Source organism: Nyctereutes procyonoides, unplaced genomic scaffold (genome assembly GCF_905146905.1).
Source record: "Nyctereutes procyonoides isolate TBG_1078 unplaced genomic scaffold, NYPRO_anot_genome, whole genome shotgun sequence".
NCBI lineage: Eukaryota > Metazoa > Chordata > Mammalia > Carnivora > Canidae > Nyctereutes > Nyctereutes procyonoides.
Genome location: NW_026575146.1, coordinates 21,627,321 through 21,650,451, shown reverse-complemented (window position 1 = coordinate 21,650,451; position 23,131 = coordinate 21,627,321). Strand labels below are relative to the sequence as shown.

The window sequence follows — 23,131 nt, the reverse complement described above, 5'->3', positions numbered from 1 at the left end:
TTGAACTGCGTCTTTGGTGCCAAGCAGTACCTCCCGACTGACTTCCTGTTTCACTGGGCATGATCAAATGATCCCAGTAGACTGGAATGTCTTAGTACCAGGCAAGAAAAAAACAAAAAGGTAAGGTATATAAATCAGTACAGGGACTGCAAAAAGAAGTCCTGTTGTTAAGGGGGATATTTAACAGCACTAATTTAGAAAAAGAACATAAACCTCTATGCAGGGGCAAAGTGACACTGACATGAGCTTGCAGATTCCACTGAGACGTCTTAACGGAACTGCTCAAGAGAACTATCAGCAAGAGAAGCAATCACTGAATAGATTCTCACTTCATGTTACTAAATATTCTCACTATGATACTTTCACCTACTATTCTAATCATCTACACTGTACAACAAACATCTCAAGCTAACATACACACGGAAACACTGAAAAAAAACTACATTCTGGGATAAATTCTTTAGGCAATTAACAGAACGTAGAGACATGAACTCAAAAACAGAAGATATAGAACTATGGTAGTTGTTAGGTTCTATGAAATGAAAACCTAAAAATCACTGTGTTTATATATAAAATTACACTGTTCACGAAACCTCACTTAAGAAGGCTTCTGCAGATGACATTACGGTATCTAGATATGATTGCACACACCATCACACTGTAAGAAACAGCAACAAATAGAACTATTTTTTTTTTCAATTTAAGATATGGAATGCGGAGTCAACCTAAAACGTACACTATCAAATCTAAGCATGTTGTTGGAAACCCCCCTCTCCCCCACAAATAACATCAACTGATATGGAGACCAGCAGACAGATCTAAATTTCTGCCCTGAGATGAACAAGGAAGATGTCCTGCTACAGCAAACAAAACAAGGGAAAGAAAAAAACACAAATAATGATGATGATAATGTAATACAAAATGTAAGACCACCTAACCACCATCCTAAGAAATCTCATTAGTAACAAAAGAGCCAAGCATGGTGCTAGGGCTCTTTCTGCATCCTCCCCTTCACGGCTAACAGCAACCCTATGAGGCTAGTACTATTACTTTCCTCCTGTCTTGCAAAGGAGGAACTGGGTGTGAGAAAGACCAGCTTGACCTGATGGCACAGCTAATACCAGACTTTGTACTGAGGCAATTCTGAAACAGGAGGCTGTACTTTTAACCATGAAGCAACTCTGCCTCTCATTTACTCTGAGGTATTAAAATAAGACCGTGAACTCCTAGTTCTAGCAAGATGGAAGAACTAAGGGTTCAGGAACCATCATTGCCATCATATGGTAGATAATACGAAATAAACTTTCTCTTAAGTATACTGTTGAGTTTCTAAAAAAGAAAGAAAACTCTAAGAAGGCAGGACAGAAAAACAGGGATCCAGGATGGGCTCCTGAGCGGCCAGCACTGAGCCAGGTGCTACCAGGAGGACAGCATGTTACTACACCACAGACAGATTCCAGTTGGACCACACCCCTAAACGTAAAAAGCCAAACTGTAAAACTTTCAGAATAAAACATGGAATACGTGCACCTAACAAAAAGTATAAAACTTAAAAGCAAAACAAAACAAAAAGATAAACCCAACTACATTTCAGGAGTTTTAAAATCTGTTACAGAAGACACTGTGAAACATGAGAAACCATTAATATAAACATAACAAAATACAAAATACATGGCAAATTAGGATTCAGATTCTACAAAAAATTTCTGTGAGTCAATCTGAAAAAGACAAATAGCTCACAGGAAAAATTACATGCAAAATCTATAAACAGGCAATTCAAAGAGAAAATGAGAATGACCCTTAACATAAGAAAGCCTGTCCACTCACTGAAATTAGGGTCATATATAAACAATAAATATTTCATATATTCCAGGTTATAAAAAAAAAACTGAAAATACTGAGAAAGTGGGAAATTCTGAAATTTGGAATGCAAATGGACATGATCATCTCAAAGATCAATTTGCTTGGCCTGGTCAATCAGAATCTCTGCATGGCCTATGACCAAGAAATTCCTAGGTATCCATGCTAAAAATTCTCATTAGTACAGAAGGAAGCATGGACAAGGATGTTCATTAAATCCACATCTCTAACAGTAGAAAAATATAAACAACCTGATCATTTCTCAGTAGGGGGAGAGACAGATTAACTGTAGCTCATCTGGACAATGGAATACTAGAGAACAGTTACAATAAGTGAATTATCACCCACAACTTCCAGTAAGTACGCATCTCTGGAAAGGCATAAAGCGAGAAGGAAAGGCAGAGAAGCCTTCTGGTTATGTCTGTAACTATTCCTTAAAACTTCTGGGTCTTGGGGATCCCTGGGTGGCTCAGTGGTTTAGCGCCTGCTTTCGGCCCAGGGCGTGATCCTGGAGTCCCTGGGTCGAGTCCCATGTCGGGCTCCCTGCATGGAGCCTGCTTCTCCCTCTGCCTCTGCCATCTCTCTTCTCTCTCTTTCTCTCTCTCTCTCTCTCTCTCGAATAAAAAAAAAAAATCTGAAAAAAAAAAAAAACCTGCTGGGTCTTGATTCAATTGAAAGAAAAATAATAAACACGTCTTGTTGCTCCGGGAATTAAATGAAGTAAGAGATTGGTTGCAGCACCTACATCACTAGTAGGTGTGTAATACGACTTCGAGTCCAGGAGGCGGTCAGACAACCTACTGCCCAGGAAGAAACTCAGTTCCCACAATCAAAGAACCGCCCAGCAGGCAGGCTGCCTTCTACCCAGGGTCTCCCTGGAGCTGGTGAGAGCCTTCAGGACAAAGGTTCTCTGCATTCTTCCAGTAAGAACTCTCACAGAACGAAGAAGGGAAAGGGAACAAACAGTCCACAAGGGAGGAAAAAACAAAAACCAACACCAGAGTTCAGAATTTCCAAAGCTGGGGCACACATGAGTTCAAAGATAAACCTCACTTCACAGTAATGCTGTGAATTGTATTAAAAATGTAAAAACTACACCTTTAATAAATAAATGTAAACACTAATATGGGAATAATAACTTAAGAGTAAATGTTTTAAAAAGAAATGAAAACTTTAATTTAGTAGCCAAGGAAGACTTAAAGAAATTAAGCCTAGGGATAGAACATTATTTCCAGTAACGTCGTGGTTGTGGTCCTCCTCCCCTCCCTTCCTCCTCCTCTTACTTCTAGCTAGGCAAGGGGAAAGAGTAATGAACAAAATAAAACAGCCCCTATTCTCAGGACATTATAACCCAACAAGAGGAGATACACAGTAATAAGAGATGGTGGCACACAAGAAATACACAGGGCAGAGGGGGGACGTAGGTGGGAAGGAATACTTGAGCAAAGCCCTAACCCTCGGCAAAGAGCATTCCAAGCAGAGGGAACAAGTACAAATGCCCCCAGGACAGCAGCTGGCTGGCATCACACTGGGCTGGGGAGGCCAAGGTACGTTCTGAGTGATGTAAAAGGACAGGCTGGTCTGGGCCAGGAGCGAGAAGGGAGTTGGATCATGAAGCTTCTCTGAAGGCAGAGCTACCAGAACATGCTGAGATTCAATGCGAGGTCTGAGTGAGAGAAAGGACTCAACAACAACGGCAAGGTGGGGAGCATAAGCAACAGACAAGTGACTTGCGGGATGCTTACGAAGATGGGGAGGACGGTAAGGGCAGCTGTAACTGGGGCCGTGGCAAGTCAGAGTTCAGTCCTGGACACGGTAACCCCAGGGCAATGATACACACATGGGCCATTCAGTGCTTAAAGTCACAAGGAGGGAAATTTCAGCAAGCAAGCAAGTGGCAGAAGAGAGGAGGTACGTGGTCAGACCCTGGAGTTTCCTTCACTCAGCAAAGGAAAGCCGGCCAGTGTTGGAGAGAGGCCCGTGGAGGACGGGTCAGCATCAGGAGTTACAAAATAAAGTCTGCACTGGGCAGCATAAAGGTCACGGGTGACTCAGACGAGAGATTTTGGTAAAGTCAGGAGTTCATGGGACACCTGGGTGGCTCAGCGGTTTAGCGCCTGCCTTTGGCTCAGGGCATGATCCAGGGTGATCCTGGATCCCCTGCAGGGAGCCTGCTTCTCCCTCTGGCTGTGCCTCTGCCTCTCTCTCTCTCATAAATAAAATAATAAAATACAAAAAAAAAAAAAGTCAAGAGTTCAAACTCTTAGGGTAAAAAGCAATGAAAAAGTCGTAAAATTTAACTTTCCTGTTAATTCAAATTGATAGCAGAGTATATATCCAAGCCTCAGTGTTTTTGAAAGAGCTGAAGTTTAGTGCAAGAGCCAGGTGTGGGACAGTGTGCCCTGGTGTCAATGCCTTCGACCTTGAGCTCTTACACTTACCACCTAATCCCTGGAGCACATTCATCAGGCCCTCAGCTGTATGCAGAGTGCCCCGCAGCCACTCTATCTTCACAAGTACTAGGGAGGAGAGACCAGAAGTTGCTCAGACAACATTTCCATAATCTCTAGTCCTGGAGGTGTGGGCATTTAGGAAAATTATTTGAACATTTGAGCACAGAACGGCCTGGAAGCAAAAACATCAATCAAAAGCTGTGCTGAGAGACGCCTGGGTGCCTCAGGGGTTGAGTGGCTGCCTTCGGCTCAGGGCGTGGTCCTGGAGTTCCAGGACAGAGTCCCACATCGGGCTCCCTGCAGGGAGCCTGCTTCCCCTCTGCCTGTGTCTGCCTCTCTCTTTGTGTGTCTCTCATGGATGAATAAATAAAATCTTAAAAAAAAAAAAAAAAGTCTGTGCTGAAGAAGACTGGTATGCTCCTGCAGACTTCCCTGAGACAGAATGCTGGAGGTGAAGGCAAATCTTACTTCTAACCCAGCCACCCAAGCACACCAACTGCTACTGGATTCCCCCAAAATATAGTTAATTTTCTTTCTGCTCCTCCACTGTTCCTCATTATCTATTCCATTTCCAAAGCTCCTCTCTTCTAAGACTGGCCACCGAAATCACACAGTTTTTGCTTTGTTCTTTAGGCATTTATTTATGGCTAATGGGGAATGACTAAATGTCCACGCCTGTGACAACATCACTGGAGAGCGCTGCAAATGATCCAGGTGGAGGAGGAAAACCAGCCCCGGTCGGCACTTCCCGAGGAACAGTCACCAACTGCCCATCAGTCTAAACTCAAAAGCAATACCAGATTTCAGGACAGGTAGGCCGTCACCTCGACTGCCCGGTCTAGAAAATACATCCTCCAGATTCCATGACCAGAGCCACAGCATCCGCAGTCCAGTCCTGGTCAAGGAGACGAAGAAGACGACCACACGGGACAAAGCAGCTAGCGGGGACCAGGCCTCCGTTAATGCCTCTCACAGAGGACCCCGTGACCCAGGAATACCAGCGACATTTTTTAGTAGCTAAACGGGCATGAATAGCTGAAGTCAACAAATGCTAAAGAAGCATATCACGTCAGCCACGGTCAGTGTCAGTTTGTCCCCGTGGTCTCAGAAGAGTCCTGTACTTACTCACAGGCCTTTCTTTACTTGAAAATATACATAGAGCCCAGACTCTGATAGTAACACACTTACACTGCACGGAATCACCCAAGGGGGAAGGGCAGGAAGGAAACAGGCCGACACCTTCAGGAAGCAAAGGAAAAAGCCTTTTCGTGGTCCTACAGTGGGCAAGTGATCCTGGCGCTCAGAACATCCGGGTTACCCGGGAGAGCAGCTGAGGAGGGCAGCAGGGCTGCAAGCAGTGCTAGGGCCGGAGAAGGCCCCGCCGTCAACCTGCCCTCTGGTCAGGACGCGCACACAGCCTCCCCACGTCAGCCCTCTGGGCCACCCGTGAGTGCTCCCCTCTCCCCCTCCACCCGGCTCTGACGGGGTGTTCTCAGGCCTGCGTCCTGGGGCTCTCGGGGCTCTGGTCTCTTCCACACAAGTCTCTCCTGCAGTCTCATCTCTGCCTTGGCTCCCCCCTCCGTCCCTCCCTTCCTCCACAATCGACCTCCTTGCTGTCCCCTCCTCTCCAATTGTGCGCCCTCCTCTCTAGCTGTGAGCCTAGGAACCTTCTACCTGGAAATCCACAAGCACCTTCAAAAGCAAACTCTCTCAGTGACAGCTTCCTATTTCCCCCCCAAACCTCATCAACCACATGTACGGTTCTTTTTACTTCTGGCTCAGGGTCCTACCATGTGTCCAGGTGGCCAAGAACAGATCTGGGACGGGCCTGGACTTCCTTTCCTCTCAGACACTGCCTCATCGGTCTCCAGGCCCCAGGGCACTTCCTCAGCCACCTCTCCTGCCCCGTGACCCGTGTAGCCTGAGCTCAGGCCTCTGTCTCCCAGAACCTCCGGCCAGATAACCCGCCGGCCTCCTGCCTCCAAGCTCACTCTCCCTACACTTGCCTGCTCTGCTACCAGGAGGTCTGCTGAGCGGCAAACCTCATCCTACTGTTTCATCTGGAACATTCCTAACTCAGCCAACAAGGCGCTGGGTAACACCTCCAGGTTCCTAGGTCACAAACTGGCTCCTTGGCTCCTGACGCACTAGGACGCACACATAAAGCACACTACCCTTCAGCCACCGGGTTACGCTGCGAAAATGAACACGCCATCTCAGCGGCTTATGAGAACTAAGATTCAGGTCTTTCTCATGACAGCACATCACTGTGTGGGTAGCTGGGCCTGTTCCTGTGGCCTTCATTCTGCTATCAGGACAGCAGTGTGGCGTGGGGCTTAATGCCTGGACACAGGCTGGCCCGTGTCACTGGCCGGAGCAAGCCACACAGTGAAGCCTGACACTCGGAGCACAGGAAGCAACCCTTGCTCAGGAAGGAGCAGTGGACACCGAGGAACAGTGCTCCGCAGGTCACCCGGCACACACGTGGCACCTCTCCTCCATCTAGGTCCTAATATTCTTCTGGATTCAGAAGAAACACTTCCTATAGCTCGGTTAACCTTGCTGACCTGCAACGCAGGAAAGCTCTGCTGCCCAGGTCACTCTGGTTGTCCCTCCTCACAGCGCTGACTGCAAACACTGTATCTGCTGAGTTGCGAACGTCTGCTGCCAAAGGCATTCCTGACCAGTGTGCTCTTGCTCATCTTTTCACAATGGGTACCAGATGACCCAAGTCTGCTGAATCAATAATGTTCTCTGCCAGGAATGCCATCCCTTTTACCCAAACAGAAAATCCCAGACAATTCTTTACCATCTAAGGACTCATCTCGATAGTCTATAAAAGATGTCCCTGGTCCCCACCATCCAAACAGAGCACCTATCATACTACTGCCATGGTTTTTTCAATCTATCTTCCATACTAGAATGGGAGCTGAGAAAAGAACCATGTGTCCATGAAGTTCTGCAGGCTCAGTACTTGCAGCGACTGGCCCATAAACAATAAATGCTAAATGATTGACCTTGCAAAGGAGACAGAGAGGGACACATTTACTGAGTGGGAAAGCCAGGATTCAACCTCTGGCCCCAAGTGCAGTCAGCGTTGTAGGTTGCCACTTAGGCTCTGCTCTGACGGCACAACAGGGCCATCCATGATGGTCCATTTGCATCCCTTCTTCCTTGGACAGCAGACCATTTCATCCTCTCACCTCTGCAGGGTCAGTCTCTGATCAAGCCTGAAACACAGCAAGCAGTCAATGAATACTGGCCAGAATGAGTGCTGTGCTGACCTAAGAAAAACGCAAAAGGAATGTCAAGATGTCCACAGTTTTAACACGGCAAAGCCCCAAAAAACAAACATAGAAGCAATTTCTCTTATCACCGGGCCTGTGATATAGGTGCATAACTATTCCAATTTTTTTTTAAGATTTTATTTATTTATTCATGAAAGACACAGAGGAAAGAGAGAGGCAGAGACACAGGCAGAGGGAGAAGCAGGCTCCATGCAGGGAGCCTGATGTGGGACTTGATCCCAGGACTCCAGGATCACACCCCGGGCCAAAGGCAGGCACTAAATCACCAAGCCACCCAAGGATTCCCTATTCCAAATTTTTGCTCACAGAAGTAGAAAAAAGCAAACAATTTTCATAGTATTTTATGTAAAATCTGCAATGGGTCTCAACAATCAAGCTGGTGATATCAATTATATGCATTTGTAACCACATACTAAAGATAAAATATCTAAAAATGTCATTACACTAATAAAACGCAAATATTCCAGAAGCACTGGAAACTTGCTCAGAAGTGTGCAAATCAGAAACATTTGGTGGCTTAGTTTCCACTTGGTTAAAAAATAATAACTTCTTACAGTTAAGTTATACTTATACTAGGAAACCAGAGCAGGAAAACTTGGCGTGGCATTTGGCTAAACACCCTATAACTCTAGTTTAGAGACAACCTTAGTTTGCTGTTACAGAATTATATACTAACACATAAATTACATATGTATGTAATGTACACATGCAAATATTACACTCAATTATTCAGAGTCCTCAACTCATAATAGTACATTTGACTTCCCATCTAGAAACTTCCTCCATGTGAGAAAAGACCAGACAAGTGAATTTGTAGGATCTGAGAAGGTCCACTACAGTGCCCCCTAAACCCACGATTTCATCTGAAATTCCCCCTTCTAATTTGAGAAAGGCAAATATATGCTAAAGAGATATTAGGTAGAATTGTTAGTAACAATCAAGTTATTATCTCTAGAAAACCATTGAAATTCAAACATTACCTAGGGGAAAACCGCTAATTAATATGTAAACAAAACTTTACCAAATTAAATTAACTGAACCCCAGCAGTGATGAGAACAAGTAAGTTTCATTTGTCCTTTACATGGAAACGTGGACCAGGGAAGGGCTGAGGCGACACTGGAGCTAACTCAAGAAGGAAGCAGAGTGAGAGAGGAAGGGACTACTACAAACTCAAAGGGACAGCCATGCTGTCACCAGAGTCTGAACCCTGGGGAGCCTGCCTCTCTCTCTCTCTCTCTCTCTCTCTCTCTCTGGCACAGGAGAGCTATCTACAAAGTTACCAAAATTCCCTCGTATCCTTCACTCATACTCAGATTTTTAGTTGCTCCAAGTCTAGTTGCTCCAGTTTAGTTGCATATTTAGAACATAAAATATGGCAAGCAGTGTGCTGGCTACAAAACACACAATCATCTGTTACAAAGATAAAAGCTATAACAGAGCTTTAGAAAATCAAGATGATCTATATATCTGTGTATACAATATATAAAAATATACATATATACACACAACATATGTTTCCCTAAACCATGCTTGTGATTCTTTCTGAAGATCAAGCTCTAAATTACCCTATTTTTTTAAGATTTTATTTTTAAGTAATCTCCACACCCAAAACGGACTCGAACTCGCAACCTGGAGATCAAGAGTCACATGCTCTTCTGAGCCAACCAGGTGCCCCTAAATTATCCTATTTATAAATTATTTTCCTACAAAATTTCCAAATTTCATTGCAGTGATCTTAAATTTCTGAATTCTACAAACACACTGGTTAGGGTTCAAGCCAACACACAGGTTCATTGCTCCTCAGCTTACTACACCTGCACATCCTCGAGCATATTATTTCATCTCCTTGGGCCTTGGTCTCTTCACCCAAAAATGAGAACAGCAGAAGTACCCACCTCACAGGGTTGCTATAGGAACTAAAAATACACACAAAACATTTATTAGAAAACAGACTTTTAATTTAACTGCGTAATAAAATACAGGTAAGAAATCTTACTGGATGAATAAGGGAATTTGTAAATATTCCTCTGTAGATCAACTAAAGCTTCTGCTTATTCAAGCAGAGGAGAGGAGTTAGAACTGTAGGATAACACACACAAAGCACCCACGTTCGTATCAGGCATGTGGACATAGCATGCACTCACAGAATGTCCAACCAACCTAGGCAGCTTTTAAGAACTGGATTCCCGACAGACATATGCTTGGTTAAGAAAAACGACTCAGTACTGACTAAAAATGCAAACAATAAACACACAGAGCCAAACATACACGCACGCTTCAAGCAATTTCCAAATATTCTAAAACATGTATATTTCTTTCATAATAGAAAACAAGTATTTTTAAACGTACAATCTCACTACAGTGAAGTAAACACATAAACTCCTTCTAACTAAGCTTTCAAGACGATACTTTACAAATAAAACATAAAATAGTATCATAAATGTTTCCTAATACTTTTCCAGATTTGCTGGTCTTAACTTCACTGTCCCCAATATTCCCAAAGTAACCGTTTCCTGAAAGTAATAAATTACTTTTAGAAACTGAAACCAGAAAATTTGGTATAAAAACATGTCAACTATAGCAAGAACTCAACAAGGCCACCTTTGCCAAACTTGAATTAAAAACACATTTTTAAACACTTGAAGTCCTAAATGTTAAGTGTACACTGTCCATGGTACTCTGGGAGAGCTCCTCCTCTTGAATAACCAGCAGCTTAGCTGATCTACAAAGGAACCCTTCACAAACTGGCTTATTCAGCAAATAAGATTTCTTATCTGTATTTTATTACCTTGGTAAGTTAAAATAATATGTTTACTAATAAACACGTTTCATTAGATGCTTAAAAATAGTGTATCAAAATAATTTAGTAATGCTAACTATAAAAAGGAAACAGTCACAAAAATTGAAATGAATTTACATCTCGCCATAAATTAATACCACCACAATATATTTGTTGCAAAACAAGTTGCCAGCAAGTAAAGAAATTCGTCTTAAATGTCAATTCAGTATAATATTCTGTTTTTAGCACGTTTTTAGAATATATTTTTAGAATATATTTTATAAATTTTTAGATTATGTTTTCTAGAATATATTTACAAATTACTTTGAAGTACTAAGATTCCATATTCTGTATGGCGGGTTTAAGAAACAAGTATTATCTGTCTGTATTTGTGTATTTGTCTTTATGTCATGAAATACACTAAAGCTAAGGGAAAATACAACCAAAAAAGCAAAAAGACATCCTCACAGAGTCAATGGCTGGCATAATCAGAGTTTACACGTGGGAAGGAGAGCTTGAAAGGACACACAAGTGCCAGAAGATGTGAGCCCGCATCAAACAAAATATCCACCCACCACAACGCTTGGAATACATTAGACAGCATTGTTCTCTAGGCTAGGAATGGACCCACCAGGAGGAGTGGCCTAAGTCTTATCCTGGGTGAATCAGAGTAATAAAATCCATAGGTCACCACTTTAGTGAGGTCGTGGGACAGTATTCTTCAATAACAAAAGTATAAACGCTTGTACCTTATTACTGATAAGTAAAAATTAAGATATGTGCTTATATAGAAAATAAATATATAACATGTAAAAAAATTAACACATGTTGAAGTCTACTCTTCTATCATATTGAGCCTTATGTTCACATTTTAAATTATATGTATGTTAATTTTAGAGCTATAGTTGGAAAATACCATGAATACAGGCTTTAATACCTACCTTCAAATATAAACCAAAATTCAAATGTAAACCAAAATTCTTAAAACCCATCTTAGTATCCTAGGGCAGTAGCTCACAACTATAGTCCAAGAGCCCCTGGGGTTCCCCTTAGACCTTTCAAAACCAACTGTGAAGTGCAAACTTTCGCACACTGGTACTTACAAAGGAACAGCCTCGCACTGTGCTGGCACATGTATGATGGGCCGAACCGATGCCCGTTAGCACAGATCAAGACAGCAGCATCAAACTGGACTCAGAGCCAATGAAGTTTTTCACTGCTATGAGTAAACACTTAAAAAACGGAGGTGCTGTTTCACTTAAGAGTATCTTTCATACAACAGAAAAAATGATGAATTTTATTAAAATCTTTGTTTTAATAAATAAATAATAATAATTTTAATTAATAAATCTGTGTTCAATAATCTATGTACCACTCTGGGAAACACTTGTACATAGGCTGCGTACCAGTTTGATGGATCTCTCAAGAAAAAGCACTTGTGAACCGCTGAAGTTGTAATCAAGCTGAGCCAACTTTTTCATGGAATACCGTTTTTACCTGAAAGAATGATGACAAGCTACATTTATTCAGGCTTGAGTATCTGGCAGGCATTTTCACAAACATGAATGAAGCAAGCCTATCCCTTCAAGTGCTGTCTCTGGCAGCGCTGCCAGTAATAAAATTTGAGCTTTGATAAGGAAGTAAGACGTTTTGAAAACTTAAGATTTTTCTGATCAGTGGTAATATTAAACAAATGTAGTATTTCGGTATTGTTTAAATAAATGTCCCAACATTTGGAAAATCCACATAACTCAGTGAACCAATATTTTCTGTATGGTCAATGCATGATGGCAAAAACTATGTATGGGTTAAAGATCCACTCAAACAACAAGACAAACTCTAATGCAATAGAACATAAAAAGTATTTTAAAAGATCTTTAAAGAAGAATTAGTAGCAGAAATTAAAATACTTAGGCTCAAATAAAAAACCTTCATATAACTGATTCTTTTATTACTAATGTCTCTTAAAAATAATCACCCCCAAAATTACACAAGTTTTTGTCAATACAAAAATTAATGTGAAATGTAATTTAGAAACTCATTAGAGAGCTCATATAAAATCATGGTATATTGTAAACTTACGTAAAATCATGGGGTATTTTACAAGCATTGGTCTAGAAGTCTGGTGCCTTCAGAAATCTACTCAGATAACAATGCCAATAACCACCTAAAAATAACATATTTGAAAGACATGTTCCCAAGTCATAGGCTTTACACAAACCATGTATATAAGTTATGCATTTTTCTTAAAGACTTTATTTATTTATTTATGAGAGACACACAGAGAGAAGCAGAGACAAAGGCAGAGGGAGAAGCAGGCTCCCTGTGAGGAGCCCGATGCAGGATTCGATCCCAGGACCCTGGTATTACACCCTGAGCCAAAGGTAGATGGCTCAACTGCTGAGCTACCCATGCATCCGGAAGTTACACATTTTAAGAATACAATGGTTTTTAATTATTTACTGTGTCCAACTGTGTGCATTTTTTTTAAAGATTTAATTTATTTGAGGAGGAGGGAAGCAGAAGGAGAGGGACAAGCAGACTCTGCTCCCAGTGCAGAGCCGGAGCCGGGCTCCCATCTCAATCCCAGGACCCTGAGGTCAGGACTGGAGCCGAAACCAAGAGTCAGACACTGAGCCAACAGAGCCACCAAGGCGCCCCAACACTGTGTATATTTTTCCTCCCACTTCATTTTCGCAACTAAACATATGGAACTAGGTTCAAAGCAACAGGAAAAACTGACAATCTGAAGCCTCGACACCAAAACACTGTGACTAGTAACAGGCACAAAAAGAAATAAGATAGAAATCTTGTTGGTTCTCTTGTAAAAGTCAGGAAATAAAAAGAATAAGAGGTTACCATGGAAAGTACCATTATTAGCAAACAAGGGTATAAAAAGAAAGTACATTCTTGCAAGGGACAACAATTTAAATTTGCAAAGGGCAAAAGACTAATTTTCCTTAGTAAAACATAAGTGAAATCAAGCAAGAGAGAACAATAAGCTAGAACTCTGAATATAACAAGTGCACTGGACTGCACTTAACCCATAAATACCCAAACAAGACTAACAAGCATTTTTCTCATGGGTCTTAATTTTAGGATTTAAACTCTGTTCTACTACAAAATTCCTGGAAGCTCTCAGATAAAGTTTCAGAAAGCAAAGATCTGGAAGCTCTCAGATAAAGTTTCAGAAAGCAAAGCAAGACTTCTATATTCAAAACAACCTGTCACACAGCATTTACTACAGGTGGGGGCCGAGCTGAACTCAATAGTCACATGCCCTCTTCCTACACATGCTTCTGTGCTACCCAAAAGGAAGATTTTTTTTTTTTTTTTTTACACAAAGAAAATATCTGATATTCTGTGAAAAATGGTCTCGCCGGTTCAGCCTAGGTCAACCAAGCACTCCAGGCAAGAGTAAATTTAAAGAAGTCTGAGACTTCAGAAACTGAAACAACAAACCATTTACTCAAGTTTGTATTGTTTGCACTTACTGTGAATGGAAACAATTCTAGTTTATCCCTCTTGTCCTGGTATAATTATTACTCACTTATGTTCCATATGGTTCACTCTATTATACAGTAACAGCATTTAAAAAGCAACTCTCAACAAGGGGACTATAGAGGGATATCTCAAAATAATAAAGGTCACAAATGACAAACTCACAACTAATACCATCTTTAAATGTAAAAGGCTAAAAGTTTCTCCCCTAAGATCAGGAATAAGACAATGATGCTCACTCTTGCCTTTTTTTTTTTTTTAAAGATTTTATTTATTTGAGAAAGAAAGGGAGAGTGCTTGCTTCAGGCAGCACATATACTAAAAGAGAAAGAAAGGGAGAGAGAAAGAAGGTAAGCACGAGTGGGGTGGGTAGGAGCAGAGGCAGAGAAAGAAGACTCTGGACTGAGTAGGGAGCCATGGGGCTGGATCCCAGGACCCTGACTGAGATCATGACCTGAGCTAAAGGCTGACGCTTTACTGACTGAGCCACCCAGGTGCCCCTCACTCTCGCTACTTTTATTCAACATACTATTGGAACCCTACTGGAATAAAAAAAATTCAGTAAAAGTTGCAGGATACAAAATTAATACTCAAAAATTCATTGTATTTGTATGGACTAATAATGAACTTCAGAAGGAGAGATTAGGAAAGCATTTCCACGCACAATTGCATCAAAAATAAAATACCTAGGTATAAATTTAACCAAGAAAGTGAAAGACTTGTACACTAAAAATGATAGACACTGAAAAAATGGAAGACGACTCAAAACAAATGAAAAGATATAGATAGGGCAGCCGGGGTGGCTTGGCAGTTTAGCGCCGCCTTCAGCCCAGGGCCTGATCCTGGAGTCCCGGGATCGAGTCCCACATCGGGCTCCCCGCATGGAGCCTGCTTCCCCCTCTGCCTGTGTCTCTGCCTCTCTTTCTCTCTCTCATTAATAAATAAAATCTAAAAAAAGAAGAAGAAGAAGAAGAAAAGAAAAGGTATAGATAGACCATGCTCAGATTGGAAGAATATTCTCCCAAACCATGAGAAGAATACTGTTAAAGCATTCATACTACACAGAGCAATCTGCAGATACAATGCAATCCGCATCATTTTTCACAGAACTAGAACAAATAATTCTTAAATTTGTATGGAACCAGAGAAGACCCCAAATAGTCAAAGCAATCTTGAGAAGAACATAACTAGAGGTATCATGCTCCCTGATTTCATACTGTACCTACAAAGCACCAGTAACCAAAACAGGGTGACACTAGCACTAAAACGGATCAATGGGAAAAAAACAGATTCTGGAAATAAACACATTTATACAGTCAAATAATCTTCAACAAAGAAAGCAAGAATACATAATGTAGAAAAGACCATCTCTTCAATAACTGCTGTAGGGAAAAATGGACAACTATGTAGAAAAAATGAAACTGAACCACTTTCCTTTTTTTTTAATTTTTTTATTATTTATTCATGATAGTCATAGAGGAGAGAGAGGCAGAGACACAGGCAGAGGGAGAAGCGGGCTCCATGCCAGGAGCCCGACGTGGGACTCGATCCCGGGACTCCGGGATCGCGCCCTGGGCCAAAGGCAGGCACCAAACCGCTGAGCCACCCAGGGATCCCCTGAACCACTTTCCTAATACCACTTACAAAAATAAACTCAAAATGGATTAAAGACTCATATGAAATGGGAGACTATAAAACTCCTAGAAGAAAACTCAGGCAATAAGTTCTTGGGCATCAGTCTGAGCAATATCTTTTTGGATCTGTCTCCCCAGGCAAGGGCAACAAAAGCAAAAACTGATGAATAAATCTACATCAAATTAAAAAGCTTCTGCAGAGCAAAGGAAACCATGAAGAAAATGAAAAGGTAACGTACGGAATGAAAGAAAATGCTGGCAAACCACATATCAAATCTACCCAAACAACAGACAGACAAAGGATTCACACAATGTAATAGAAAAAAAAAAATCAATTAAAAAATGGGCAGAGATTGTGAATTGACATTTTTCCAAGGAGACATCCAGATGGCCAACAAGCACATGAAAAGATGCTCAACATTACTGCTCATCAGGGAAATGCAAATCGAAACCACAAGATATTACCTTACACCTGTTAGAATAGCAATTATCAAAAAGACAAGAAATGACAAGTGTTGGCGAGGATGCAGAGAGAAGGGAACCCTCCTGCACTATTGGTGGGAATGCAAAATGGTACAGCTACTATGAAAAATAGCATGGAGATTTCTCAAAAAATTAAAACTAGAACTACCCTATGATCCAGCAGTTGCACTTCCGGATATTTACCAAAGAAAATGAAAACACTAATTTGAAAAGATACAGGCACTCCTCTGTTCATTATAGCATGATTTACAATAGCCAAGATATGGAAGCCACTTACAGGGTCATCAACAGGGGAATGAATAAAGAGGTGGTATACGTACACAATGGAATATTACTCAACCATTAAAAAGAAAGTGAAATCATGATGCTGACAACATGGACAGCCCTGGAGAGTATTATGCTAAGTGAAATAAGTCAGAGAAAGGCAAATACCATCTGATTTCACTTACGTGAAGTCTAAAAAGCTTAACAAACACCACCCAATAACAACAACAAAACTAGAAACAGATTCATAGATAGATAAAATAATCTGATAGTTGTCAGAGGAGAGACAGGGGAGGAAGATGGGCAAAATAGGGGAGGCGGAGTTAAACGCTACACACTCCCAGTTAGAAAATTAGTAAGACACGGAGACATGATGTACAACACAGGCTTTAGTGCATACATCTCATAACTCTGGATGGTGACAGATGGTAGCCAGATTTACCATGGAGACCACTTCCTCATGTATGTAAATGCACACTAATGTACTTCTCTGTTGTACACCTGAAACTCACAATACTAGACAGACACACACACACACACACACACACACACAGTAGAGCACGCTATGTGCAATCAACCTAAAAACACGATAATGCAAAGAAGTATAACAAAAGTTCACATCATTTTCTGTAAGCCATGCTAATTTTCTTTAACATCAGTTTTTTTTTTTTTTTTTAGTAAAATACAGAAATTCTGGCTATTTTCCAGTCATAGTAAGCTATGCAATTTCAGTTCCTCTAAATAAGTTCATTCATGACACACTCATAAACTTACAAGTATGAAACTTCAAATTATCCTTATCTTTGGAATCAAGTTATACCAGGAAGATATTTTCCTAGTTTACACAGACTTTTTTTTTTAAAGATGTTATTTATTTATTCATAAGAGACACACACAGAGAGAGAGAGGCAGAGACACAAGCAGAGGGAGAAGCAGGCTCCATGGAGGGAGCCCGATGCGGGACTCGATCCTGGGGCCCCAGGATCACACCCCAGGCCAATGGCAGACGCTCAACTGCTGAGCCACTCAGGCGTCCCTACATACGAACTATTTTTATATATGCTTACTTTCACCTTATAAAGTACATTCACTTTCTAAGTTAAATTATAACAGTTCTGGTCAATCACATGTACCAAAATGATGAGTGAAGCTTTACATTTTTATTGTCACTAGAACCAAACTTCAACCAGATGACCTCAACTAGATCCCCCTCCCCAGCTCTCTATGCCCACTCTCTTTGGCCGTGACATATGACTGGATAATATTAAGAAAAGCTTCTGCTCATTCATAACTTATGCATAAGGATGGTCCAACTTTGACCGTATGCCCACATCTGCCATCAACTCATGGTACTAACCAGAAGCCCACCAGTGGATTTTCAGGCCCTGAGCCTATCAGTGTCAGCTAACAGACTGGGACACACCCAAAATGGGTTAAAGGGTCTGCGAGATTTGGCAAATTGTTTACTATCTAACTCACAAGTGTAAATGTAGGTCAAACAAATTTTCATCTCTCTCCTAAGACAAATGAGTGCATCCTAAATACAATCAGCCAGGAAAATAATAGAAACAGCAAACTTCTGAACAAAAAAAAAAAAAAAAATCAACAGAATTCACTTAACCTGGAAATAATTTTCAATTAAGAGATCAGTTTAGTTTTATGTTCTATAAACACTACTCAGATCCATTTTGTTTTTAATAAAGGAAAACAGATTTACACCAATGTAACTGCTAGTATTATTTATTAGAATTTTCTGACATTATACCCAAGTTCAAATCTAATAAAAGTGTTTATAAACAAACTAACCTATGCCACCAGAATAGGCAACATCTAGTAATAATGCTTTACATATTACAACTGCCCAATTAAATCCTTAATGGCATAATCTTAAATTGTTTCTCTAGCTTCCCACCAATTTGGTATATACTCTGATCTTCTGTGACTCGTACTTTTTCAAGAATATGAAAGAGCCACTTCTACTACTATGCTATTAACCAAAATCAAAATTTTATAGTTCTAGAAAAGCCTAGTTACAACAGTTATATTCCATTAAGTCTATAAACTGCAGAAATTAAAATTAGTTTTCACTGGCAGAAAGAGAACAAACTGAAGTTTGCTCTAGATGCAGTTTCAATTTAAGATTTGAACACTGTCAGACAAGGGTTTACCTCAGACTGACAGGCTCACACCCATACAAACAAATCTTAACCAGCTATTACAGGAAATAAAGGTTAAAAAAAAAAGTTACAACCACTATTGAATTTCAAAAAGAAAAAGAAAAAGAAAAAAAAGACAGAGACAGAGATGCCTATAAATACAACTGCCTGCATCATTATATATTAATCACTAGAAAAAGGGATCTTGTAAGTATGGATGTTCAATAAAACAACTGTTGTTTTCAAAATAGTTTCCAATATAGTTAAGTCTTATGATAAAGCACAGTTACAGCCTAAACTATATAGTCTGGAATATAGATTTAGCTATAAATTATGCAACTTATTACTACTTCACCTGAAGACTTCCTACTCCACCTCTGCTGACAAACCAGAAGTTGTTTTATACACACACCTCTGGGTAATATGAATCACCACATTACTTCTCAAGATTCATCAGAATATTAAAATACAACACATTCACCTTTAATACAGCGTATATGGATGGACCTACAAATTCTAGGTTATATTTTCCCATCAACATAAAAAAGAAGATAATGAACTCCGGAAGTTATTTTTTTAAAAACTGACTTTAAGAACTCTGGTGAAGCAAAATGGTCAATTTTCCTGCATTTAGGTGTAACCCTTATACAAAAGAGTAACACATGAAACCAGAAATCTCTAATCACCTAACAGATAACTCCAGCCAGTTCTTAACATGTACGTACTCTACGTTTTGTCAAGAATAAACGTATACAGAAAGAGGTCATATTCAACACCTTTTCCACATAATATTCCTTGAGCACCTACCATGGTGACAGACATAACAATGTTAAAAATAATAAAGTTCTAAGCCCTTGTTTTCATGTAATCTCAGAGGGAAACAGAAACCAGTGGCTACAATGAATGACAGGACAGAGGACCAGAAACCAAGAGGGGAGCTCTGGGTAGGCAGAGAAGCCCTCTTCTGAGAAAGTAATGGAAGTAAAGTTTAGCAACAAGCATTCTGCCATAATAATTAGAAACTCCTAAAAGAAAGAAAGCCTTAACATTAAGAAAACAACAGGACTAAAAAACTTTAAGAAGCTTTATTGGGAGCTACAGTTTTCCACAGTAAGCAACACCTTAATTGAACTTAACATCAATCTCCTAGTGATAAGATATCAACATTAAGTTTAAGTCAACTCTTATGAGTCCAAAAGAATCTAGGACCCAAGTGAGGAAACGACGACTGAAAAACATGCAATGACAACATATAACTTGCTTTTTCTTTAGAAGCTCTCCTTTTACACATAAACATGAATATGAAAGAAAAAGTAAACTTAACCAGGTTGATTTCAGAACATTATTTTCTTAAGAATATAATCCAAAAAGCCAAGTTTACCATCTTACTGAACATAATAGAAACCACCGAGTTATCAGTGCTTATCAAGACTGCCTGAAATCACCAAACACAAATGATCAACAATCAACGTAGCCATAAAATGGTAATAGACACTGATTACTGTGCCTCCCCCCAAGATGCAAAGAAAATAAACCACAACGATGCTCTCCTATACGCATATAAAAGATTATCTAAATACTTAAATATAAGGCTTAAAGTGCCATCCTATAAATCAAATTCTGTGATACATTTGCTTAACGTTTACTAAAAATAATAAAGGCCTGTATCCCACTTACATTCTTAGAGAAAACTAAGAAAAATCATTTGTGATTGGCCAAATAAGGTAAAAATTCATCATCAGACGGTACAAACTTTAAGACACAAGTTTAGGTAAATAAAGCAAACTGAAACCATGAATCTTGAAATACTGATTTAGAGAATCACTAACATGAAAGTTCACCTACATCGTAATGAAAAATACACCCTGTTAAATGGGAAGCTCAACCTGCAAGACCAGAATAAATTTAATAGTATGCCAAGGTTCTCCAGAACACATAGTATTAAGTGTGAACTAGTCCTGGAGAATGAAAAAAACTAACATAAATAGCATATATTTTTAAGAATCAACTTATTTCATTTTGCAGAGCTTTCCCACACAATTCTGGAGAATCATTTCTAAAAGGAGACCAAGTGTTGAGTAGGGACGAGAAACTACTAAATGCAATCCATAACCATTTTCAAAACCAGCCCTTCAAATCTGCTTTGCTTCAAGATACATACATACACAGCAACTTTTCACCTGCAGGTCAACTATGTAAAAAGCAGCTCTCCAAATGACAGGCCAGTTTTAATACCTCCTACGATCTCCAAGAAAACAGAGAAAAAAATTTCAATTGAGCGCCTAAAAATGGAATTTTTTGAAACCAAGGAACTATAAACTCTGTTTCCGATTTAGATTTTTTTTAAAAATGCCAAGTCAATTCCACATCCCAAAAGAATAAACTGAGTGATCTACTAGTAAATCGAAAAAATATTCCTTTTCTCAAGCAGACTTGGGTAATCTCTCAAAAAAAAAAAAAAAAAAGAAAATTATAAATAGATTCATTCAAACAGAAAAACAAGTCAACCACGTATGCTGATTCTGCATCCTCGGTTCTTAAAGCAGACGTAAGAAAGATGAATCCATGATGCTGAAAGACCCCACAGAGCTCAAAGTACTGCACAGCACCTCGGACAAGAGGCGCTAACAGTGCAGGAGCGAGCAGGGTCCGCGCACCCAGCCACGTGCAGGCGAGGACCTCGCTCGAGTCCCCGAGCCGGGCTGCGGGCGGGGAGTCCCAGCAGGCCGGGTCGTGTGCACCATCCCCACCCCAGGATGGGCACCAGGGGCTGGGCCCACCAGACAGAAAGCAGCCCCCAACCCGGCCCGGCCCGACGCTGACATGGCACGTGTGATAAAAAGGGGGCTCAGGACACCAAAGAGGGTGAAACGTGGTGCTGGCGGGGGGGAGGGGGCGGGAGGGGGGGTCAGACCCGGCCAAGAGGACAGGTGCGCAGGGCTGCTGCTGCCTCGACGCGGGCTGGGCGCGAACCGCTCACAGGTGCGTGCAGGACGCGGGGCCGAACGCCGGGCAGGTGCCTCTGCAGCGCGGCTTCCCGGCCCGGGACCCCCGCCCCGTCCGCCCCCCGCCGGCGGCTCGGCCACAAACAACGGCCATTGTCCTGGGCCCAGGGCGAGTGGGGTTTCCTCCGGGTCTGGGAGCGCGCCCGGGGCAGGGCAGGGCAGGGCAGGGCACGGCCGGCCGCCCCCGAGGAGGCCGCGCGGGCGGGACGGGACGGGGGGCGGGGGGGGGGGCGGGTGGAGGTGGGGAGGGGCGCGGCTGGGGGGAGGTGGGGGCCCCCCGGCCTCCGCCCCCGCGGCCCCCCCCTCGGCCCCGCCCCGCCCCGCCCCCTGCCCCGGCCCCGGTGACCGCGGACGCCCGCGCCGGCCCGGCGGGGGGAGGGGCGCCGCGCTCCGACCCGGCGGCCGACGACGAGCGGGAGGAAGGCTCCGAGTCCCGGAGCTCCGTCCCCGGCGGCGCGGCCGGCAGACGCGCACAATGAGAACTTTCCTGGCGTTCACTCTGCGCCCCCCCCCCCCCGAGCGCGCCGACCCACGGGAGCCCCCGCGGCGGGGCCCATGCCCGCCCGAGCGACAAAGGTCCGCGCTGCGCCCGCCCCGCAGGCGCCGCAGTCCCGCCGGGCGCCCCCCGCCCCGCCCCCGCCCGCGGCCCCGCCCCCGGCGCCCGCCGCACAGGTGACCGCGCCGCGCCGCGCCCCGCCCGAGCCCGAGCCCGAGCCCGAGCCCGAGCCCGAGCCCGAGCGGGGGTCCGGGTGCCGGGGGCCCCGAGGGAGGGCAGGCAGGGGGCAGGGCAGGGGCGGCCTGCGCACCTCGGTGGGCTGGCTGATCTCGAACAGGTCCAGCCGGTTGGCGTTCCAGTGGTGGATGATGTCGGCCAGCTTCCGCCGCTCCTCGTCGCGGCCGCCCGCCGACATCCTCCCGCCGCCTCCTCGGGCCGCGCCGCGCTCCTGGGCCGCGGGGGTCGGGCCCGCCGGGGGGGGGGGGGGCACCGCGCGCGTCCGCAGGTCCGCGGGCCCGGCCGGCCTTCCCGCGCCGCCGCCGCCGCCGCCGCCTCCCGGGCTCCCGGGCTCCCGGCCGCGTCCGCCGGCCCGCCCCGCGTCAGCCCCGCCGGCCGGTGTGCGCCCGCCGCCCGCACACGCCGCCCGCGCCCCGCCCCGCCCCGCCCCGCCCGCCGTGCGCGCCCCCGCCCCGCGTGCCCGCCCCCGCGCGCCCGCGCCGCCGCACCTCGGGCGGCCTCCGCTAGGTGCTGCTGCGCCCGCCGCCGGAGGCCGCCGCGCGCCGGGCCTGGGCGGGGCTGGGGCGGAGGTGCTGCTCTGCAGGGGGCTGGGCTCGACCCGGTGGAGCCCGGTTCGGAAGGCGCTGCTCTGCAGGGGGCTGGGTTCGACCCGGTGGAGCCCGGTTCCGAAGGCGCTGCTCTGCAGGGGGCTGGGTTCGACCCGGTGGAGCCCGGTTCCGAAGGCGCTGCTCTGCAGGGGGCTGGGTTCGACCCGGTGGAGCCCGGTTCCGAAGGCGCTGCTCTGCAGGGGGCTGGGCTCGACCCGGTGGAGCCCGGTTCGGAAGGCGCTGCTCTGCAGGGGGCTGGGTTCGACCCGGTGGAGCCCGGTTCCGAAGGCGCTGCTCTGCAGGGGGCTGGGTTCGACCCGGTGGAGCCCGGTTCCGAAGGCGCTGCTCTGCAGGGGGCTGGGTTCGA

At 43.7% G+C, this 23,131-nt stretch overlaps 1 protein-coding gene across 11 annotated transcripts in view; it reads right to left on the bottom strand.

Annotated features, from left to right (window-relative positions):
- The window catches only part of AFDN (afadin, adherens junction formation factor), a 137,251-nt gene extending 114,836 nt beyond the window's left edge, over nt 1-22,415 (bottom strand). For 6 of the 11 annotated variants that reach the window (XM_055309916.1, XM_055309920.1, XM_055309917.1 and 3 more), the window contains exon 1: nt 22,251-22,413. In XM_055309916.1, coding sequence (XP_055165891.1) covers nt 22,251-22,355 — 105 coding nt within the window. In that variant the 5' untranslated portion in view covers nt 22,356-22,413. Of the gene's footprint in view, nt 1-22,250 lie in introns of all 11 variants that reach the window. The other 5 variants (XM_055309919.1, XM_055309922.1, XM_055309923.1 and 2 more) reach the window with 3 other exon arrangements.
- Between the last annotated feature and the right edge of the window lie 716 nt (nt 22,416-23,131).